The sequence below is a fragment of the Pituophis catenifer genome, unplaced genomic scaffold, assembly GCF_029215685.1.
Source record: "Pituophis catenifer annectens isolate HBS135680 unplaced genomic scaffold, rPitCat1.0.hap2 SCAF_17, whole genome shotgun sequence".
NCBI lineage: Eukaryota > Metazoa > Chordata > Lepidosauria > Squamata > Colubridae > Pituophis > Pituophis catenifer.
Genome location: NW_027256897.1, coordinates 1,424,052 through 1,441,750, shown reverse-complemented (window position 1 = coordinate 1,441,750; position 17,699 = coordinate 1,424,052). Strand labels below are relative to the sequence as shown.

General features: G+C 42.5%; 2 protein-coding genes across 2 annotated transcripts; both read left to right on the top strand.

Moving 5' to 3' along the window:
* Window positions 1-1,478: 1,478 nt before the first annotated feature.
* Window positions 1,479-6,590, top strand: CUNH9orf78 (chromosome unknown C9orf78 homolog). Its single transcript, XM_070955561.1, has 9 exons — window positions 1,479-1,638; window positions 2,027-2,086; window positions 2,651-2,702; window positions 3,718-3,788; window positions 3,998-4,075; window positions 4,472-4,669; window positions 5,001-5,137; window positions 5,803-5,901; window positions 6,319-6,590. Exons 1-9 carry the CDS (start codon window positions 1,556-1,558, stop codon window positions 6,408-6,410), a joined length of 870 nt encoding a protein of 289 aa, XP_070811662.1. The 5' UTR covers window positions 1,479-1,555; the 3' UTR covers window positions 6,411-6,590.
* A 1,530-nt stretch (window positions 6,591-8,120) lies between these two features.
* LOC139325572 (torsin-1A-like) lies at window positions 8,121-12,829 on the top strand. Its single transcript, XM_070955508.1, has 5 exons — window positions 8,121-8,371; window positions 9,042-9,307; window positions 9,826-10,001; window positions 11,115-11,242; window positions 11,701-12,829. Exons 1-5 carry the CDS (start codon window positions 8,161-8,163, stop codon window positions 11,949-11,951), a joined length of 1,032 nt encoding a protein of 343 aa, XP_070811609.1. The 5' UTR covers window positions 8,121-8,160; the 3' UTR covers window positions 11,952-12,829.
* Window positions 12,830-17,699: the final 4,870 nt, after the last annotated feature.

Genomic DNA, 17,699 nt, shown 5'->3' with positions numbered 1-17,699 from the left:
AAATCCCTAAGACCACTAATATGATTTTTTTTTTAAAAAAAATAAAAGATAAATAGTATTTAAAAGATGCAAATAATTTTTTCTGCGGTGCACCGCAGCAAAGGTCGTAAGTCTGAAAAACGGTCCCAAGTCCCTTTTTCCAGCGCCTTGTAACTTTGAATAGTCACTAAATGAACTTTCGTAAGGCAAGGACTGCCTGTATTGCTAAGAAACAGGACACTTATAATTCTTGATGAACGTATCTTTTCTTTTAGGTACACTGAGAGTGTATGCACCAAGACTATCCTATCCTATCCTATTCTATTCCTTTCCATATTCTATTCTATTCTATTCTAATTCTATTCTATTCCTTTCCATATTCTATTCTATTCTATTCTATTCTATTCTAATTCTATTCTATTCCTTTCCATATTCTATTCTATTCTATTCTATTCTATTCTATTCTATTCTATTCTATTCTATTCTATTCTAATTCTATTCTATTCCTTTCCATATTCTATTCTATTCTATTCTATTCTAATTCTATTCTATTCCTTTCCATATTCTATTCTATTCTATTCTATTCTATTCTATTCCTTTCCATATTCTATTCTATTCTATTCTATTCTATTCTAATTCTATTCTATTCCTTTCCATATTCTATTCTATTCTATTCTATTCTATTCTATTCTATTCTATTCTATTCTATTCTATTCTATTCTATTCTAATTCTATTCTATTCCTTTCCATATTCTATTCTATTCTATTCTATTCTAATTCTATTCTATTCCTTTCCATATTCTATTCTATTCTATTCTATTCTATTCTAATTCTATTCTATTCTATTCTATTCGATTCCTTTCCATATTCTATTCTATTCGATTCGATTCGATTCCTTTCCATATTCTATTCTATTCGATTCGATTCGATTCCTTTCCATATTCTATTCTATTCTATTCGATTCGATTCCTTTCCATATTCTATTCTATTTGATTCAATTCGATTCTCAAGGTTGCTTCCTGGACAGACCATCCTCCCTCTTCACCTGCTTTTATATGTGATGGAGCCTGCATTGAATACCTGCCTTATAATCTTGCTTGCAAGGCATTTACAATTTTGCATGCAATAGCAACCGGGGTATTTATTCCCTCGTGTAGATGCAATAACACGCAGGGCTGTCGTGGCCTCGCTGCAAAAAAAAAAAAAGAAAATGCCAGCTTGACATTTGCACCTTCGGAGCAAATTAGGGCTCCTCCTAGCAGTCCAGGAAAATAAATTAAAATATAGGTTAAAAAAAAGAAAATTAAGGAGACCCGTCTTCTCTCCCTTGTCCGTCTATCTATTATTTTCCTACATCCATGGACGCCTTTACCCCCTCCCCCAAGCCGGACGGAATCCTCTGCCCTGCCCTTCTAAGGGCAACTAGAACCACAGCGGGGCGGCTTCGGCGCGCGTTGTTGACGTCACGAGACGCGCGCCCCCAGGTTGCAAAACAGGAAGCGCTTTCCAAGCAGCAGCCACCTTTAAGCAAAATTGATTTGAGGCGGTGGGAGGCGGTGAGGGAGGGTCTCCAGCTATGCCGGCCGGGAAGAGTTTTCGCCGGAGGAAGGCCGACTCCGAGGAGGAAGAGGAGGATGAGCTGGTGGCCGAGGAGGTTCGGTGGGTGCCTGTTGGAGGGGGGGGCTTGAAATATTGGGGAGGGGGGGTTATAAATGAATAAAATAAAATATAATTATAATTATGTTTTATTTTATAAAATAATTTATAATTATTGTTACCTATTATTTGTTTATTCGTGTCAGGAGCGTCCCAATTAAAATAAGACGTACTATATGACATAAAATTTAAAAGATAAAATACAAGGTTAAAATAAGTTGGCTTTGGTTGCAAATGATTTTTTAAAAATGATCAAGGCCTTTTTTTTAAAAAAAAATCAGTGTTTCAATCTCAGCACCTTTAAGATGTGTGGACTCCAACAACGGGCAGAATTCCCCAGATCCTGGTACTTAATGATGATTATTATTTCTGTTCTATGATTCCGCTCCAGTTTAAAACTAGAAGAAGCGAAGGAAGTGCAGAGTTTAAGAAGGCGACCCAATGGAGTAAGGTAATACTGATGTTTCTGTGGAGTTTTAATGTCAAGGTTTTAATCTTTTGTAGCAGGCACAGACTGAGATCCTGGATTTTTGTTTATATCCGTAGAAACTGAGATTCTGGGATGGCCACAGCATCCTCATGGACACATGCTCCAAATTCAAATTATTTCAAATAATTAAACAGCGAGTTCAATTTTGTATGAATTTAGTTCACTTTAATTAGTTCAAATTATTATTATATGAAGTATTACGGTCGTTCCAATAATTAAACTGTGGCGAGTTGTTGTAGACCCGATAAAAAGGTGGTAAAATTCAAACTCAACTCACTTAACGACCGACTTGCCTAGCAATGAAAATTCTGCTCCCAGCTGTGGTTGTTAAGTCGAGGACTACCTGCCCCAACTCTTGAATGCCAATCATAAAAACTTAAGTATTCTCAAGGAAGGAAAGGAATATCAAACTCTCCTAAGTACTCTAACCCAAACTGACACTGGATTGCATTCTGATCAGATGTGAGATAAAAATGGAAGGTTCTCTTAAATGATCCTAAACCTTGTCTGTGTTTGCCTCCCAAGTGCTGCAGCTTTACTTGTCGGAGAAAAGCTACAAGAAGAGACAACTTTGGCGGTAAGATCAGAGGGGGAAGCCTCCCTCCACAAAAGGTGTTGAGTGAGGTGCAAACACAAGACACTTTGGTACCGTTAATAGTGGTTTAACAAGTCATGATTTAGAGAAATAGGTGATCTTGTTAACTGAGGAAGCCCAGTTGTGTGAATCAGCATTTATGGTGTTGTGGCCTGCCAGTGGATCTTGGCAGCAGATTCGGACAGTGAGGAGGTTGGGGAGGAACATGGGCCAGTCCTGGAGTCTGGGGACGGCTCTGATGAGGGCTCTGCGTCAGAGGCAGAGAGGGGGCCAGGGCCGTCTGACAGGTATCAGCTGCCTTCGGAGTCAGACATCAGTGAGACAGAGGAACAGCTGGAGCCTGTTCCCAGTGTGTGCATGCACAGAGTTGCCAGACGAAGGGAACACTAAAGAACAAGGGTCAACTTGGGAGTAAGGCCACAAGTGGACGAAGAATGGCCCCTCCCAGAGGGAATAAAAGAGGAGCGAAAGAGGAGTGGAGTTTGCAGGAGACAATTAGTTCATTCCTGCATTCTTGCCAAGTATTGGGGCCTCTGAAAGATATCGGCCTGGCCACTCTCCAAGCCTGATAAAGGTCGGTAATTGTGAACTATCTTGAAAGACTGTGGGAGAGGGAAGACGAAGGGAACAGCTAAAGAACAAGGGTCGACTTGGGAGTAAGGCCACAGGTGGACAGTGAATGGCCCCTCTCGGAATAAAAGAGGAGTGAAAAGGGAGTGGAGTTTGCAGGAGATTTGTGACTCCTTGCCATGTTTTGAGGATATCGGCCTGGCAGCTCTCCAAGCCAGATAAGATCTGTGACTGTAAATTCTCCCTTGAAAGACTTTGCTGGATGTGAATGAGAAGAATTCACAGTAACTTAATAAAAAGGGGTTTTTTTTTGTCGGGACAAGGAGTCTGCTTTGTGGTTTGGGGAAGCCTAGGTCAGAACATATGGCCCTCGGATTGTAGCATCTTCAAAAAGTGTCTCCTCTGTTTATTCTCTCCACATGGCCAGGATGATCCCTTTAAGATCAAGTCGGGCGGAATGGTGGACATGAAGAAGTTGAAAGAGCGAGGAAAAGAGAGGTGGGTGGGTCCCTTTTGTGGCTCCCGATTGTGTGACCGGAAGTCGAGGAGTAACGTGTTCCTTGAGGCGCACAGCCTTAGATATTTTGAATTGGGGGGCTACGGATTAAAACCAACGGGCTTGAGGGTTGACTGAAGATTAATTCCGGTGCTTCTGGCCTCTTTTGCATTGACGGTGCTTAGAGTCATCTTTGTCGACCTTTTTTTAGGATCAGCGAAGAGGAAGACCTCAATCTTGGCACCTCCTTTTCAGCCGAGACCAACAGGAGGGATGAAGATGCAGACATGTATGTAGCTTGCCATCATTTATTTATTTATTTATTTACTTATATCCTGCCTATATTATTTTTACGAATAAGTCAAGGTGGAGAACATATCCAACGTACCTTTCTCCTCCTATTTTCCCTACAACAACAATCCTTTGAGGTGGGTTGGACTGAGAAAGAGGGAGTGGCCCAGTCACCCAGTCGAATTTCACGCCTAAGGCGGGACTAGAACTCACCATCTTCTGGTGATTGGCTCAAAGTCACCCAGTCGAATTTCACGCCTAAAGCGGGATTAGAACTCACCATCTTCTGGTGATTGGCTCAAAGTTACCCAGTCGAATTTCACGCCTAAGGCAGGACTAGAACTCACCATCTCCTGGTGATTGGCCCAAAGTCACCCAACTGGCTTTTGTTCAGGATGAAATACATCGAAACTGAGCTGAAGAAGAGGAAGGGGATTATGGAAAACGAGGAGCAGAAAGTGAAGCAGAAGAACGCGGAGGACTGTCTGTACGAGCTCCCGGAGAGCATCCGTGTCTCTTCGGCTAAGAAGACGGAAGAAATGCTGTCCAATCAGATGTTGAGTGGGATCCCTGAGGTGGACCTTGGAATCGAGTAAGTTTGACAGTTTCTAATCCAATAAAGGAGAATATTTGTAGCTCAGGGGTTGAAATGAGTGGAGTTCGGAGAACACCAAAGAAACCCCCCCCCCCCATTTCAAGTCTGAGCTACAAATATTCTCCTTTAAAAGAAATCTTGGGTGATCTTAAGTCCTCTCCTTGTCCAGAGAGAAATTATTGGAGAGCAAGTCAACTCACCCCTTCTTCATTCCACCGTGGTCGTCGTTAGCTGTTCTCTTTAGAGCTCTCTTCAGTCCAACATTTCTTCCCTGGAAGTTTGAAAACATCTCAGCCTTACGTTGTTTTCTTTCGGTGGTTCTCCTTAGGGCCAAGATAAAAAACATAATCTCGACCGAAGATGCAAAGGCAAGATTGCTGGCTGAACAGCAGAATAAGAAGAAAGACAGCGAAACTTCCTTCGTCCCCACCAATATGGCAGTCAACTACGTCCAACACAACCGATGTGAGTAAGAGAGGAATTAAGCTGACTGTCTTGGATGAAAGCTGATTGACACATAAATCAAATGGAGAACTATGGTTGAGGTTGAACAAGGCTGAGGTTAGAATTAATTGAGTTTGTTGGATGGAACCATCAAATATTTTTATTCATAAATAGTGAAAATAATATAAATGGCTTAGACGCCACAGTGGGGGAACTTGCATATCACATAAGAATAAAACAAGGAAAACAAGCACATGTCAGACTTTAAGCTGGGAACGGAATTTACTTTCTGGTGTGAAAAGAGGTAGTCCTCATCTTACAACAATTCATTTAGTGACCGTTTAAAGTTACGACACTGAAAAAAGTGACATGACCATTTTGCACACTTAACGACCAATGCAGAGTCTCTAAGATCATGTGATCAAAATTCAGACGCTTGGCAACTGGTTCATATTTATGAAGCCAGAGTCACTTTACAACCGTTACTAATTGAACAACTGCAGTGATCCCCTGAACAACAGAGGCAAGGAAGGTCATAAAGGGAGGCTTAACAGCTGTCTGGCTTAATGACAGAAATTTTGGGCTCAATTTGTGGTTTGTCAGTCAAGGATCACCTGTATTTTGAAAGCTGCCAGTTTATACTAGAGTAGATCCTAAGCTAGTATGATCATGATCTCTCTTTTCAGTTTATCACGAAGAACTGAATGCTCCGGTAAGAAGAAATAAAGAAGAGCCCAAGGCCCGGCCCCTGAGAGTGGGAGACACAGAAAAAACCGAAATGGAAAGTAAGTCATGCACACTGCGGGGTTATCTAGCTACTTTGGTCTAGTTCTCACAGGCTGGTGGCTAAATTTCAATCCTGTGGGAATAATGTATCCTGGGTTTTGGACTCGTTCCTTGGGTTGGCCTCTTGGAGGTATTTTGATTCAAAAATTGTTGTTGTGCAGTGTACCATTTCGGCCAGTTGAAGTAAAGATTCCCCTCACACATATGTGCTAGTCCCGTGATGGCGAACCTATGGCACGCGTGCCACAGGTGGCACACGGAACCATATCGGTGGGCATGGAGCTCAGCTCCAGCACACGTGTGTGGTGATTTTTGGGCCTTCTGGGCCCACTGAAAGTCTCCAATTGGGGATGGGGGGAGGCAGTCTTTCAAATGGCTAATCTTTATTTTGGGATGTCTCTCTCTAAATTTTGTAGAATCTCCGCCGAATCGCAAGCGCCCACCAAACGAGAAAGCCACCGACGATTATCACTATGAAAAGTTTAAGAAGATGAACCGGAGATACTGAAGCGAGCTGGTTCGGTTCTTTAGAGACTGGGCTGTTATTTCTAATATTTCTCACTTCTTGCCGATGTTCATTTCGCTTCAGTTTTTCTCCACGAAACTGCCCTGTGTTACAGTCACTGAAAGATCCTTTTCATACCAAAATGTGTATCGCATGTGCAGCAGTAAAGGTTTGTTATTTTAAGAGGATGGCCTGAAGGATTTGTCTGTCTGTGTTTTCTGCATGCAATGAGACGGGATGGAAATTTGAATTCTCGCAACCCCACCAAAGATCTCAAATAAGTTACTTGGTCCTCTCCAGATAGAACCTAAAACAGGGGTCAGCAACCTGCGGCTCTGGAGCCGCATGTGGCTCTTTCATCCCTCTGCTGAGGCTCCGTCATGCAAAATATGCATCACAACCGCCAATGTGTAACACCCGTCGGCACCTGATTTATTGAGTTTTTCAACCTCCCGTAGGCCAACCATGGATATATCCAAGAAAAGAAATGTTTCCGAAGAAAACAGGACGTTTAATTCAACTACATATGCTAGTTTGGTGGCCGCTCAAGAAATAGTCAGGCACGGGGAGGGTTTTGTGGCTCCCGGTGTTTTCTTTTCTGTGGGAAACGGGTCCAAATGGCTCTTTGAGTGTTTAAGGTTGCCGACCCCTGGCCTAAAATCATAGAGTTGGAAGGGACCTTGGAGGCCTTCTGGTCCCACCCCCTGCTCAAGCAGGCGACCCTCTACAAGAGGCTGTCTGGTCTCTTCTTAAAAGCCTCCAGTGATAGAACATCTACAACTTGGTCCTTCAAGTCTTCCACCAAGAGTCAGCACTGAATTGATGTCATATAACCAATCAGTCTAAAGGTTACTTTTTAGATGTTTTAATATGACTTCCTTGCTTTTGTTCTTTATATAGATCTATTGTTTGCTTGTTTATTTGTCAACAAGTACAAGCAAACTAGTAACAATATAGACATGGACACATGAAGAAAAATTGGCACAAATAAAAGGATATATATAGGCAAAACATAACCATAAACACGTAGAATGAGTGCATATAAATGGGGACAGTAGGACAGGGACGGTAGGCACGCTGGTGCGCTTATGCACGCCCCCTTAAGAAACATGAAAGGTCCACGGTAGACAGTTTAAGGTAAAGGTATGGGGGTTAGCGAGACTAACAACAGGATCAGGTAGAGTGTCCCAAACATTAACTACTTTATTGCAAAAGTCATATTTCCTACCATCGAGATAAGAGCGAATGACATTGAGTTTGAATCTATGTTCTTTGTATATTTGTTTGCAAGCCATTCAAGAGTCCTGTAGCATACGTAGAAGATGGGCAGATATTTAAATCGGAATAATAAATAGATATTTGGGGATCAGAGCAAGAGCAAAACCACTCTGCAACTTGTCCTTTTTGCAAAACCACATCCTAGGAGGGAGAAATATGTGTGTGTCCCCCATAAGAGAATTTCTTGCAATTCACACGAGGGCTGAAACACGTGTCAGAACTTGGGAGATCAGGTGCATCCAAGACTTGCGGGTTGGGGGGGGGTGAAGTTGGAGCCAGAAGTTGGATATCCGACCAGCTGGAAGGTCGGGAAGGAAGGCCACGCCCCCTCTCTCGCGAGCAGCCAATGGCCTTCCCGCCCGGCCCAACCTGCCCGGCGCAAAGATGGCGCCCGCGGGGCCGGAAGCCGCTCGGGCGGAAGCGGAAGAGCGGCGCTGAGGCGAAGTAAGCGGCGGCCCAAGCGCGGCTGCCGGCGATGAAGCCTCTCCGATCGCCCGGGGCGGTGTGGGGCCTAGCCTTGGTGCTATGGCAGCTGGGCCCGGCGGCGCGGGCGATGGACCCGGTCACCGTGGGCATCGCGCTGGCCGGCACCGCCTCGGCCCTCACCGGCCTCATCTCCCTCCCGAGGCTCTATTGCTACTTTGCCGAATGCTGCGTGGAAAGGCCCGTGGCGCAAGTCGGGAGAGGTGGGTGACGTCAGGGCTCTGGGAAGGGGGCGGGGCCGCTGCGGACGTGGAAGGGGAGGGGCGCTGTGACGTCACAGGGAGGTGGGCGGGGCATCGCAGGTGACTGACCCAGGCCGTCCTCGACTTACGACCACAGTGGAGCCCCCACACTGTTAATTTTGCCCCGTTTAACCACCTTTTTTTCTTGACACATTTGTTAAATGGACTACACACCATCGTTAAGCGAATCTGGCTTCCCCCGTTGACTTTAAAAGGTCGTAAAAGATCATCACGTCACCCGCCCGGGACACGGCGGCCGTCATAAATATGAGTTCAGTTGCCAAGGGATTGACTTTTTTGATCACGTGACCGTGGAGAGGGCTGCAACGGTCGTAAGTGTGAAAAACGGTCATTTTCAGCGCTGTAACTTTGAACGGTCACTAAACGAATGGTCGTAAGTCGGGGACTACCTGTATTGCTCTGGAAATTCACCGTACTCTCCCACGGCTCTTTTTTTTTTTTTTAAATGGTTTTAATTTTTTTTTTAAATGGGTTTTGTTGATCTCCCCTCGGAAAGTAGGTAAAACATTCGTCTTATTTCTACTGTCAGACTCCCAAGTTCAAATGTTTCTCGATAACCTTTTTTAAAAAAAATTTGGCTTCTCCCATCATTCCCCCCCTTCTCCCACAGATCTTAAAGACAATCTGGGGAAAAAAGTCTTCGGACAGCACCTGGTGTCCGAGGTGATCGTGAAAGCTGTGACGGGGTTTTTGACGAACCCGAATCCGAAGAAACCCCTGGCTCTCTCTCTGCACGGATGGACGGGGACGGGCAAAAATTTCGTCAGCAAGATTGTGGCGGAAAGCCTTTACGACGAAGGGCTCAAGAGCAAATACGTCCACCAGTTCGTGTCCACTCTGCACTTCCCACATCAGCAGAACATCAGTCAGTACAAGGTAAGCTGCAGGGAAGCCCATTGTTTTCCTCAGTAACAGGTAGTCCTCGGCTTACAACAGTGACCATTTAAAGGCCCTGGAAAAAAGGACTTACGACCGCTTGTCACACAAACTTCGCCGGCTTCCCCAGGTTATGTGATCAAAAGTCAGACTCGTATTTATGATGGTTGCAGTGTCCCGGGGTCATTTGATCACCTTTTGCAAGCTGAAAGACATTTCATTACCAAACTAGGTAATGTCATCAGTGTTAGTAAGGTAGCGCTGCTCTCATTTTATACACAAGCAGCTTGCCTTGTCGGTGTTGGTGAGGAGGTTCTCAGTGGTTTCTTGATTGGGTTGTTTGACGTTACCTTATTTGTCTGAGTTGGTAGTTCCTTGTTTTGTGGATTTCTTGATTGTTGGTCTACCATTAATCTTTGTATTAATCTCTGGTCATCTGGGTGTGGATTTCCGGGGAGTGTGTTTAGGCCTTTTCCGCTTTTTGATGGGCTCCTTCAGCTTTGCTTTTAATCTCTCAGGACCAATTGCAAATGTGGATTCGTGGCAACGTGAGCGCCTGCGGAAGGTCGATCTTTATATTTGACGAGATGGATAAAATGCACGCTGGACTCATCGATTCCATCAAGCCTTTCTTGGAATATTATGAAGAAATAGACGGAATCTCGTATCGAAAAGCGATTTTCATTTTCCTCAGGTGAGGCACTGTGCCAGTGCTGGGCCACCACAACAGATCAAAAAAAAATTGTATATTTTATACAAGTTAGTATTAGTTTTAATTGTAATTATACTTGAACTTATCCTTAATTTTTAATCATAGTTACCTGTTTTAGTGCTTAATCTATAATTCCTGATCTAATTGACTATTGTTTTAGAACAATATTTATTAGTATAGTTTTTTGAAATAAAGCTTACATAAAAAAAAAAAAATTGTATATTTTAAAACAAATTTGCTGGAGAGAAAGTTTTCGAGATTTCAGGATTCTCGTTTTTTTAAAAAATCTGGGTTATTGTAAACCTATTTTTTGTCCCTTTATTGCTTATGTGACAGTGTCAGTTCTATAATTTGTTTCCTCAAATATTTCCCCAGCAAATACAGATAGACCTCAACTTATAGCCACAATTGGGACCAGAATGTCTGTTGCTAAGCAGTGGGGGGGGGGGGGGGCAGCCATTGAAACCAGAACCAACTCAGGTATACCAGTGTTACAGGTATACACAGAACAGGTAGTTCTCTACTTACAACAGTTCGTTTAGTAACTGTTCAGAGTTACAACAGCATTTAAAAAAGTGACTTGTGACCCTTTTTCACACTTACAAATGTTGCAGCATCCCCATGGCCATGTGATCGAAATTCAGATACTTGGCAACTGGCTCATATTTATGACGGTTGCAATATCTTAGAGTCACATGGTCATCTTTGCGACTTTCTGACAAGCAAAATCCATGGGGAAGCCAAGTTCACCTAACAACGGTGTGACTAAATTAACACAAGTGATTCACTGAACAACGATGGCAAGAATGGTGTTAAAATGAAGCAAACTCATCCAAATGTCTCACTCACAAGAAAAAAAATTGGGCTTAATTGTAGTCATAAGTCAAGGACTACCTTCTAACACAATACTGCCATGTTCCTGTTACCCTTTGAAAAGTTATGTCAAAAAAGAGGGGAAAAAATCTGGATTTCTTTTCTGTCCAGACAAAACTGCTTATTTGTAGTCGCTGGCACTCTTCAGCCCTGCTTTGCAGAAGCATAGAAACCACTTTCACCTGCCAGCCTCTGAAAAAACAACACCTTTTTTTCCCCCAGCAATGCTGGAGCTGAAAAAATAACCGAAGTGGCCCTCGATAATTGGAAGAGTGGAAAGAAGAGGGAAGACCTTCCTCTGCATGTTTTGCAACAGTCATTATCAAATTCTGTGTTTAATAACAAAAATAGTGAGTAACACATTTATTTATCTATCATTTAAGTTTCCACCCATTGCTTCTTGTCCTGCCTTCAGTTGCTTTGGAGAAAAGCAGAATAACATAGCAGGAAAAGACCCCAGAAGTCTAGTCCAACCCCCTGCACAGGCAGAAGGATTTATACCATTCTGGACAAATGAAGGTCCAACCTGTTTTGAAAACCTCCAGTGGTGGAGCACTCATAACTTCTGGAGACAAGTCCTTCCACTGGTTTATTCTGTCAGAAAATTTCTCCTTAGTTCTAGATTGGATTTCTCCTGGATTAGTTTCCATCCGTTGCTTCTTCTCTTGCCTTCTGGTGCTTTGGAAAATAAGTTGACCCCCTTTCTTTTTTGTGGCAGCCCCTCAAATGCTGGACTGCCCATAGTTGCTTTTGTTTTAATTGCATCACAAAAGAATCCCACTCCAGATAACACACTTTTCTTTTGCAGGTGGATTTTGGCACAGCAGTCTGATCGACCGAAATGTCATTGATTACTTTATTCCTTTCCTGCCTCTGGAAATCAGCCACGTGAAAATGTGCATCAGGTCTGAACTGGAATCGCGGGGCCACGCGGTCAACGAAGATGTGGTCTCTCGGGTGGCCGATGAGATGACCTATTTCCCCAAAGAGGAGCGGATCTATTCTGACAAAGGATGCAAGACAGTTTACACAAAATTAGATTTCTATTACGACGTCTAAAATTGTTTTCCGCTTGCAACTTCAGAGAAGGGGGAAAGAAATGAACCTGTTCAGAGGACTCAAAAGAAACCAAATTGCTTCCCCCCCCCTAAGATTTTAACCTATGTAAATAGGACAATTAATTGAGATTGGGGAAGAGTTGGGATCTTGGAAGCCTAAAATTGTGGCTCATTCGTTAAGAGAACAGTTTCTCGGTCCATCTGGTGAGAAATTGTTTTTAATCATGACTCCGGTTTGGTCCACGTCACGAGCTCTTTAGGGAACACATCTGTCTATTTGGAAGTGAAAACGGTTCTAATTAGATAACGGTTGATACACAAAGTATTCTAATTTCTCCTAAGAAATGAAGGAATGTTTTTGAATCCATGCACTTTTTAAAAAAATAATAATTACAAATTAACAGTTTGAATCTTTCCAGCAATCTTGAGCTAATGTAGTACACGTCATTAGAAATGATTCTTTGGGTATCCCTCGATCTGCTTTTAAAAAGCCTTTATTCTGTATCGAGACCAGTGTTGGTGCTAAAAAAAAGGAAGAAAAAATTATCTAGAAGTGATCTAGTGCTGCCAGAATTGTCAAGCAACAAAATATTTAACTCTATTTCAGGGTATTTTTTGTAACTTTGAAATAAAACACAGCTGCCCATTTTAACTACTGCCCAGGCTGAATAGCAGATATATTCTAGGTATTGTGAGAATCATCTGCAATTCCTTGAAGCAAGAATTTACAGAAACCAATTCTGAAAGTGTTGCCTTCGTGCCAAGACACAGAATTTCTGAGAATATATTAATGTTGGTGTCTCTGTGATCACTAGCAAAATGTTCTTTTCCTCCAGCCATCCAAATAAAATGGCTTTGTGAAACAGCTTTCCTTAACAAGATGGTTTTCATCTCTTACGGCTGAAAGATCTCTTACTTTTGTTGAAAGTTCTGGAATATTTTTGTGAATAAAACCAAGCTGGTTGGTTAATTCTGAAGGTCGCTGTCCTACCCTGTCTGGAGGGCGCAACATGTTGAGGGGCTTCATTAAAAGTTCAACTTGTGTAGATTGCTACTGCCATGGGAAATGGGGTGGGATTTTTATTATATGGTGGATTTTTTAAATTTTGTGAGCCCTTTTTAAAAAGCCAGGAGTCCCCAACCTCTAGTCTATGTAATACAATATCCAAAAGATCACAGTTTCCCCATTGCAACTTTATTCTAACACACGACGTAGAAAACAGCCAATTTTCTCAATAGCTTTCTCAATTTGCCCAGCACAACATTATCAGTCACCAACTTCAGGGGGTGCGTTCTGCGAAAGTAGCTTGTATGGGTAATTTACAGTTCAGTGTTATTTAAGGGCAGAAAATCTGGTTGATTCCATAAACCACATTTAAACCGTGAAGAAATGCAATCAAGGCAGCCATTTATTATTTTGCATTTTCGGACAAGTACCTCTTTTGAAAACATTTAAGGGGGGGAGGGAAGAGTTCCTATAATAGAAAAAGAAAAAATAGTTTTGAATTTGGGTTCCATTTCTTTTCCAAGGGCAAGACACCATTTATCAAAAATTATTATAACATTTCAGCAGAATCCCTAAGAAGCAAAAAAAACCAAACCAGTCTGGGCAATGTTGTTTTTCCATTAAAAAACAAAACTGGAAAAATAACAAATTCAATATCTGCACAACAAAATAAAACCAACCGGCTGCCTAGCAAGATTGTAACATAGTAGAGAAGATGCAAAAAAAACAGAAAAAGGGGTTGAATTTTAGAGATGCTTTGGACTATGATTCCCATTATCCAGCCTTAGAAAGGAGGGCTGATGGGGATTGCCTCTCTTGCAACAGACTGGCTAATGGGAACTGTAGTCCGAAGCATCTCCTATACTGTACATTATTTATTTATTTATTGGTTTGATTTATATGCCGCCCTTCTCCGGAGACTCAGGGCGGCTTACAATGCGTTAAGCAATAGCCTTCATACTTTTGTATATACCTGCTTAGTAGGGCTTTCGGGGGGGGGGGGCCCTAAGCGGTGTTCTTTTTTATACAAAGTCAGCTTATTGCCCCCACAATCTGGGTCCTCATTTTACCTACCTCGGAAGGATGGAAGGCTGAGTCAACCTTGAGCCTGGTGAGATTTGAACTTGCAGTAATTGCAGGCAGCTGGTGCTACTTAACAGCACTTTAGTCTGCTGCACCACCAAGGCTCTTAATAACCATAATTTTATTTTATTTTTGTAATTATTTTCAGATTTTCTTTTTTAAAAATGAGCATTTTAAGCAGGGGGGAACTCTGCTGCAAGAAGGGGCGGTCCCTACCAACACCCCCACCCCAGTTGTGTCTGATGGGACTTGTAATCCAAAGTATTCCCAGTATAACCCTTTGTAGTCCAAAGGGTGGCCGGGCGGGGCGAAAGGTCCCCACAAGGGGGGGGGGGGGAAGGCTTGAGGAAAATGCATTACACCACACACACACACACCACACTGCCACGTGCGTGTGCAGCCTCTAATCTCCCTCACCTGTGCGGCCCACGTGGCCGTAATGAGCCCCACCCTACCCCCCCACCGCCGCGAGCCGCCGTCTCCATGGCAACCGCTCCGGGAGCCGAGCCCAGCTGGGTGGAGGACAACCGCGCGTGCCTACGAGCACCGGCGCGCGCCTTTCCCGCCCAAATTCCCCCACCCCCGCGGTGTCCTTCTCCACGCCCACTTCGCCCGTTTATTGGCTGCTCTGAAAACCCGTCCCTCGGATTGGCCAGGAGGCCTCTCCTCTCTCCGAGGGGCGGGGGCATTTAAAAAGTCGGCGGGCTCCTCAGCTGTGTGCAAAATTAGCGAGCACGCTGCCGAAGCGGCAGACTGTGCCGCGTCTCTCGTTCCTCAAAAAGGGAGGGACGATGCTGCGGGGCGCCGGAGAGCCCACCAAAAAAATCTCTCACCGGCGCCCCCGCAGCCCAAGACCTCGAGCTCGAGGCCGGGCAGGGCCTTTTGAGCTTTTGAGGTAATTCTACCTGAGGGTTTTTATAGGATACGGAGGGGAGCATGAATTCTTTAGCCAATTAATAACCTATTCTCGGACAGTAAGGATATAGCACCTGTGGTAATTTTAACCCCAGGCGTGTAGTCTAAGGAGAAAAACGCCAGGGGCCGCTGAGTTAATGCCTCAAAAGTATGTTAATTAATGGACTCGAATACCACAGGTTACTCGAGATAAGTTACCTCACCAATGGGTTTGCCTCAGGGAATAACGCAAACCGCTGAAGTAATTCTAGTCAAGACTCGAATTCTTAAAAATTTTGCTGGAACCTGAGGTAACCTCAGCCATGTCCCTTTAAAAAGGACCAAACCACAGGTGTGAAAAAAATTAGTTTTAAAGGTAAAATTGCCTTAGGAGCCGACCTTGTTCTCAGGAATAAAGTCAATTTTTGAGGTCTGAGGTAAATTTAGCCAGGATTAAAGGTTTTAGAGTAAAATTTCGGTGGAACCTGAGGTAATCTCAGCCATGTCCCTTTAAAAAGGACCAAACCACAGGTGTGAAAAATAGCTTTAAAGGTAAAATTGCCTTAGGAGCCGACCTTGTTCCCAGGAATAAAGTCAATTTTTGAGGTCTGAGGTAAATTTAGCCAGGACTAAAGGTTTTAGAGTAAAATTTTGGTGGAACCTGAGGTAATCTCAGCCATGTCCCTTTAAAAAGGACCAAACCACAGGTGTGAAAAATAGCTTTAAAGGTAAAATTGCCTTAGGAGCCGACCTTGTTCTCAAGAATAAAGTCAATTTTTGAGGTCTGAGGTAAATTCAGCTAGGACTAAAGGTTTTAGAGTAAAATTTTGGTGAAACCTGAGGTAATCTCAGCCATGTCCCTTTGAAAAGGAACAAATCCACCACAGGTGTGAAAAAAATTAGCTGTAAAGGTAAAATTGCCTTAGCTGACCTTGTTCTCAGGAATAAAAGTCAATTCTTGAGGTCTGAGGTAAATTTTTAGAATAAATTTTTGGTGGAACCTGAGGTAATCTCGGCCATGTCCCTTTAAAAAAAAAAGGACCAAATCACCACAGCTGTGAATAAGAGTTAAAAATTAGTTTTTGGGTAAAGTCTGAGTAATCTTAGCCATGTCTTTGCAGACTAAAAGTATTTCAAGGAGAAAGTTAATTAAAATTTACTTCAGGTCCAGGAGCTGGTGTTACTCTCAGGAATAAATCTGAGGCAATTTTAGCCAGGGGCAGTTAAAAGGACAAAATTACCACAGGTGAACAAGCATTAAAATCGAGTGGCCCTTACTTTCCTGAATGAATTCAACTCTGGGGACCTGAGGAAATTTTAGCCAAGGATCAAGTCCTTAAAAGAAGCAAAACATGCAGAGGATGAGTTGCCTCAAGTAACTAAAGGCAAAGGTTAACTAAAATTACTTCAGGTCCAGGAGTTGATCTTACTTTCTTATTTATTTATTTATTTCAATTTGTATACCGCCCTTCTCCTAGTGGACTCAGGGCGGTGAACAGCCAGAGCTAAAACACATGCAGATACAAAATTTAAAATTGTTAAAAAGAATTATATAACTGGCCAAATTTAAAACAATTCAATTTAAAACCCCATGACAATTTAAAACTAAAAAACTAAAAAGACTAAAAAATAAAGTCAGTTTCTTGGGGTAATTCTGAGGTAATTTCAGCCATGCCCTATTACAAGGATCAAACTCCACCACAGGCGAGTCAAAATTAAAGGTAGTTCTAAAGGTAAAGATAAAAATACCTCAAGAGCTGACCTTGGTCTCAGGAATAAAGTGATTTCTTGGGACCTGAGGTAATTTTAGTCAAGGGTCTCAAATCCTTTAAAGAAGCAAAATGTGAAGAAAGTAACTTACTTCAACTAACAACTTCAACTAAAGGCAAAAGTTAACTAATATTACTTCAGGTCCAGGAGTTGATCTTATTTTCTTGAAATAAAGTCAATTCTTGAGGTCAGGTAATTTTAACCAAGTTTTTAATAAAATTTTGGTGGAACCTGAGGTAATCTCAGCCATGTCCATAATGGGGAGCCATTATGGATTTAATTTTGTTTTAAATGTATTTTAATGTTTATATTGTATGTTTTTAATCTTGGCTGTTCACCGCCCCAGTCCTTCGGGAGGGGGTGGTATAAATTTTTTTTTTAAAAAAATGTCCCTTTAAAAAAAGGCCCAAGCCACCATAGGTGTGAATAAGAGCTAAAATTAGCTTCCAAGTAAAGTCTGAGGTAATCTTAGCTGTGTCCTTGCAGACTAAAAGTACTGAAAGTAGGTAGAAGAGAAAGTTAACTAAAATTACTTCAGGCCCAGGAACTGACTCGACTCTCAGGAATAAAACTGAGGCAATTTTAACCAGGGGCAGTTAAAAAGGGCAAAACTATCACAGGTGAACAAGCATTAAAATTAGCTTAAAGGAAAAATAGCTTCAGTATCTGAAGATGCCCTTACTTTCCTGAATAAAGTCAACTCTGGGGACCTAAGGAAATTTTAGTCACAGCTCGTCCTTAAAATAAGCAAAACATGTAGAGGACTAGTTGCTTGGTCTGAGGTATTCCCAAGGGCACAATGTTCCAATTCATACTATCGTGCCTTCTTTCACTTGTAGGATAAAGCAGACAAAAGCCCCGTTACAAAATTACTTGGTAAGTTTTCCAGTCCCTGAACATCAGTTGTTCATTTGGTGATGTTGTTTTTTTTCCCCCAAAGGCATGAATCCAAACTAGACGAAGAAGAAGACATCAACAGTAAGACAGATGGTTTCA

Coding starts and splice junctions, on each gene's coding strand:
- CUNH9orf78 (XM_070955561.1), top strand. CDS start 1,556: ATGCCGGCCGGGAAGAGTTTTCGCCGGAGGAAGGCCGACTCCGAGGAG. Junction 4,076..4,471: donor AGGGATGAAGATGCAGACAT/GTATGTAGCTTG, acceptor GCTTTTGTTCAG/GATGAAATACATCGAAACTG. Junction 4,670..5,000: donor GAGGTGGACCTTGGAATCGA/GTAAGTTTGACA, acceptor GGTTCTCCTTAG/GGCCAAGATAAAAAACATAA.
- LOC139325572 (XM_070955508.1), top strand. CDS start 8,161: ATGAAGCCTCTCCGATCGCCCGGGGCGGTGTGGGGCCTAGCCTTGGTG. Junction 10,002..11,114: donor GCGATTTTCATTTTCCTCAG/GTGAGGCACTGT, acceptor TTTTTCCCCCAG/CAATGCTGGAGCTGAAAAAA. Junction 11,243..11,700: donor TGTGTTTAATAACAAAAATA/GTGAGTAACACA, acceptor TTTCTTTTGCAG/GTGGATTTTGGCACAGCAGT.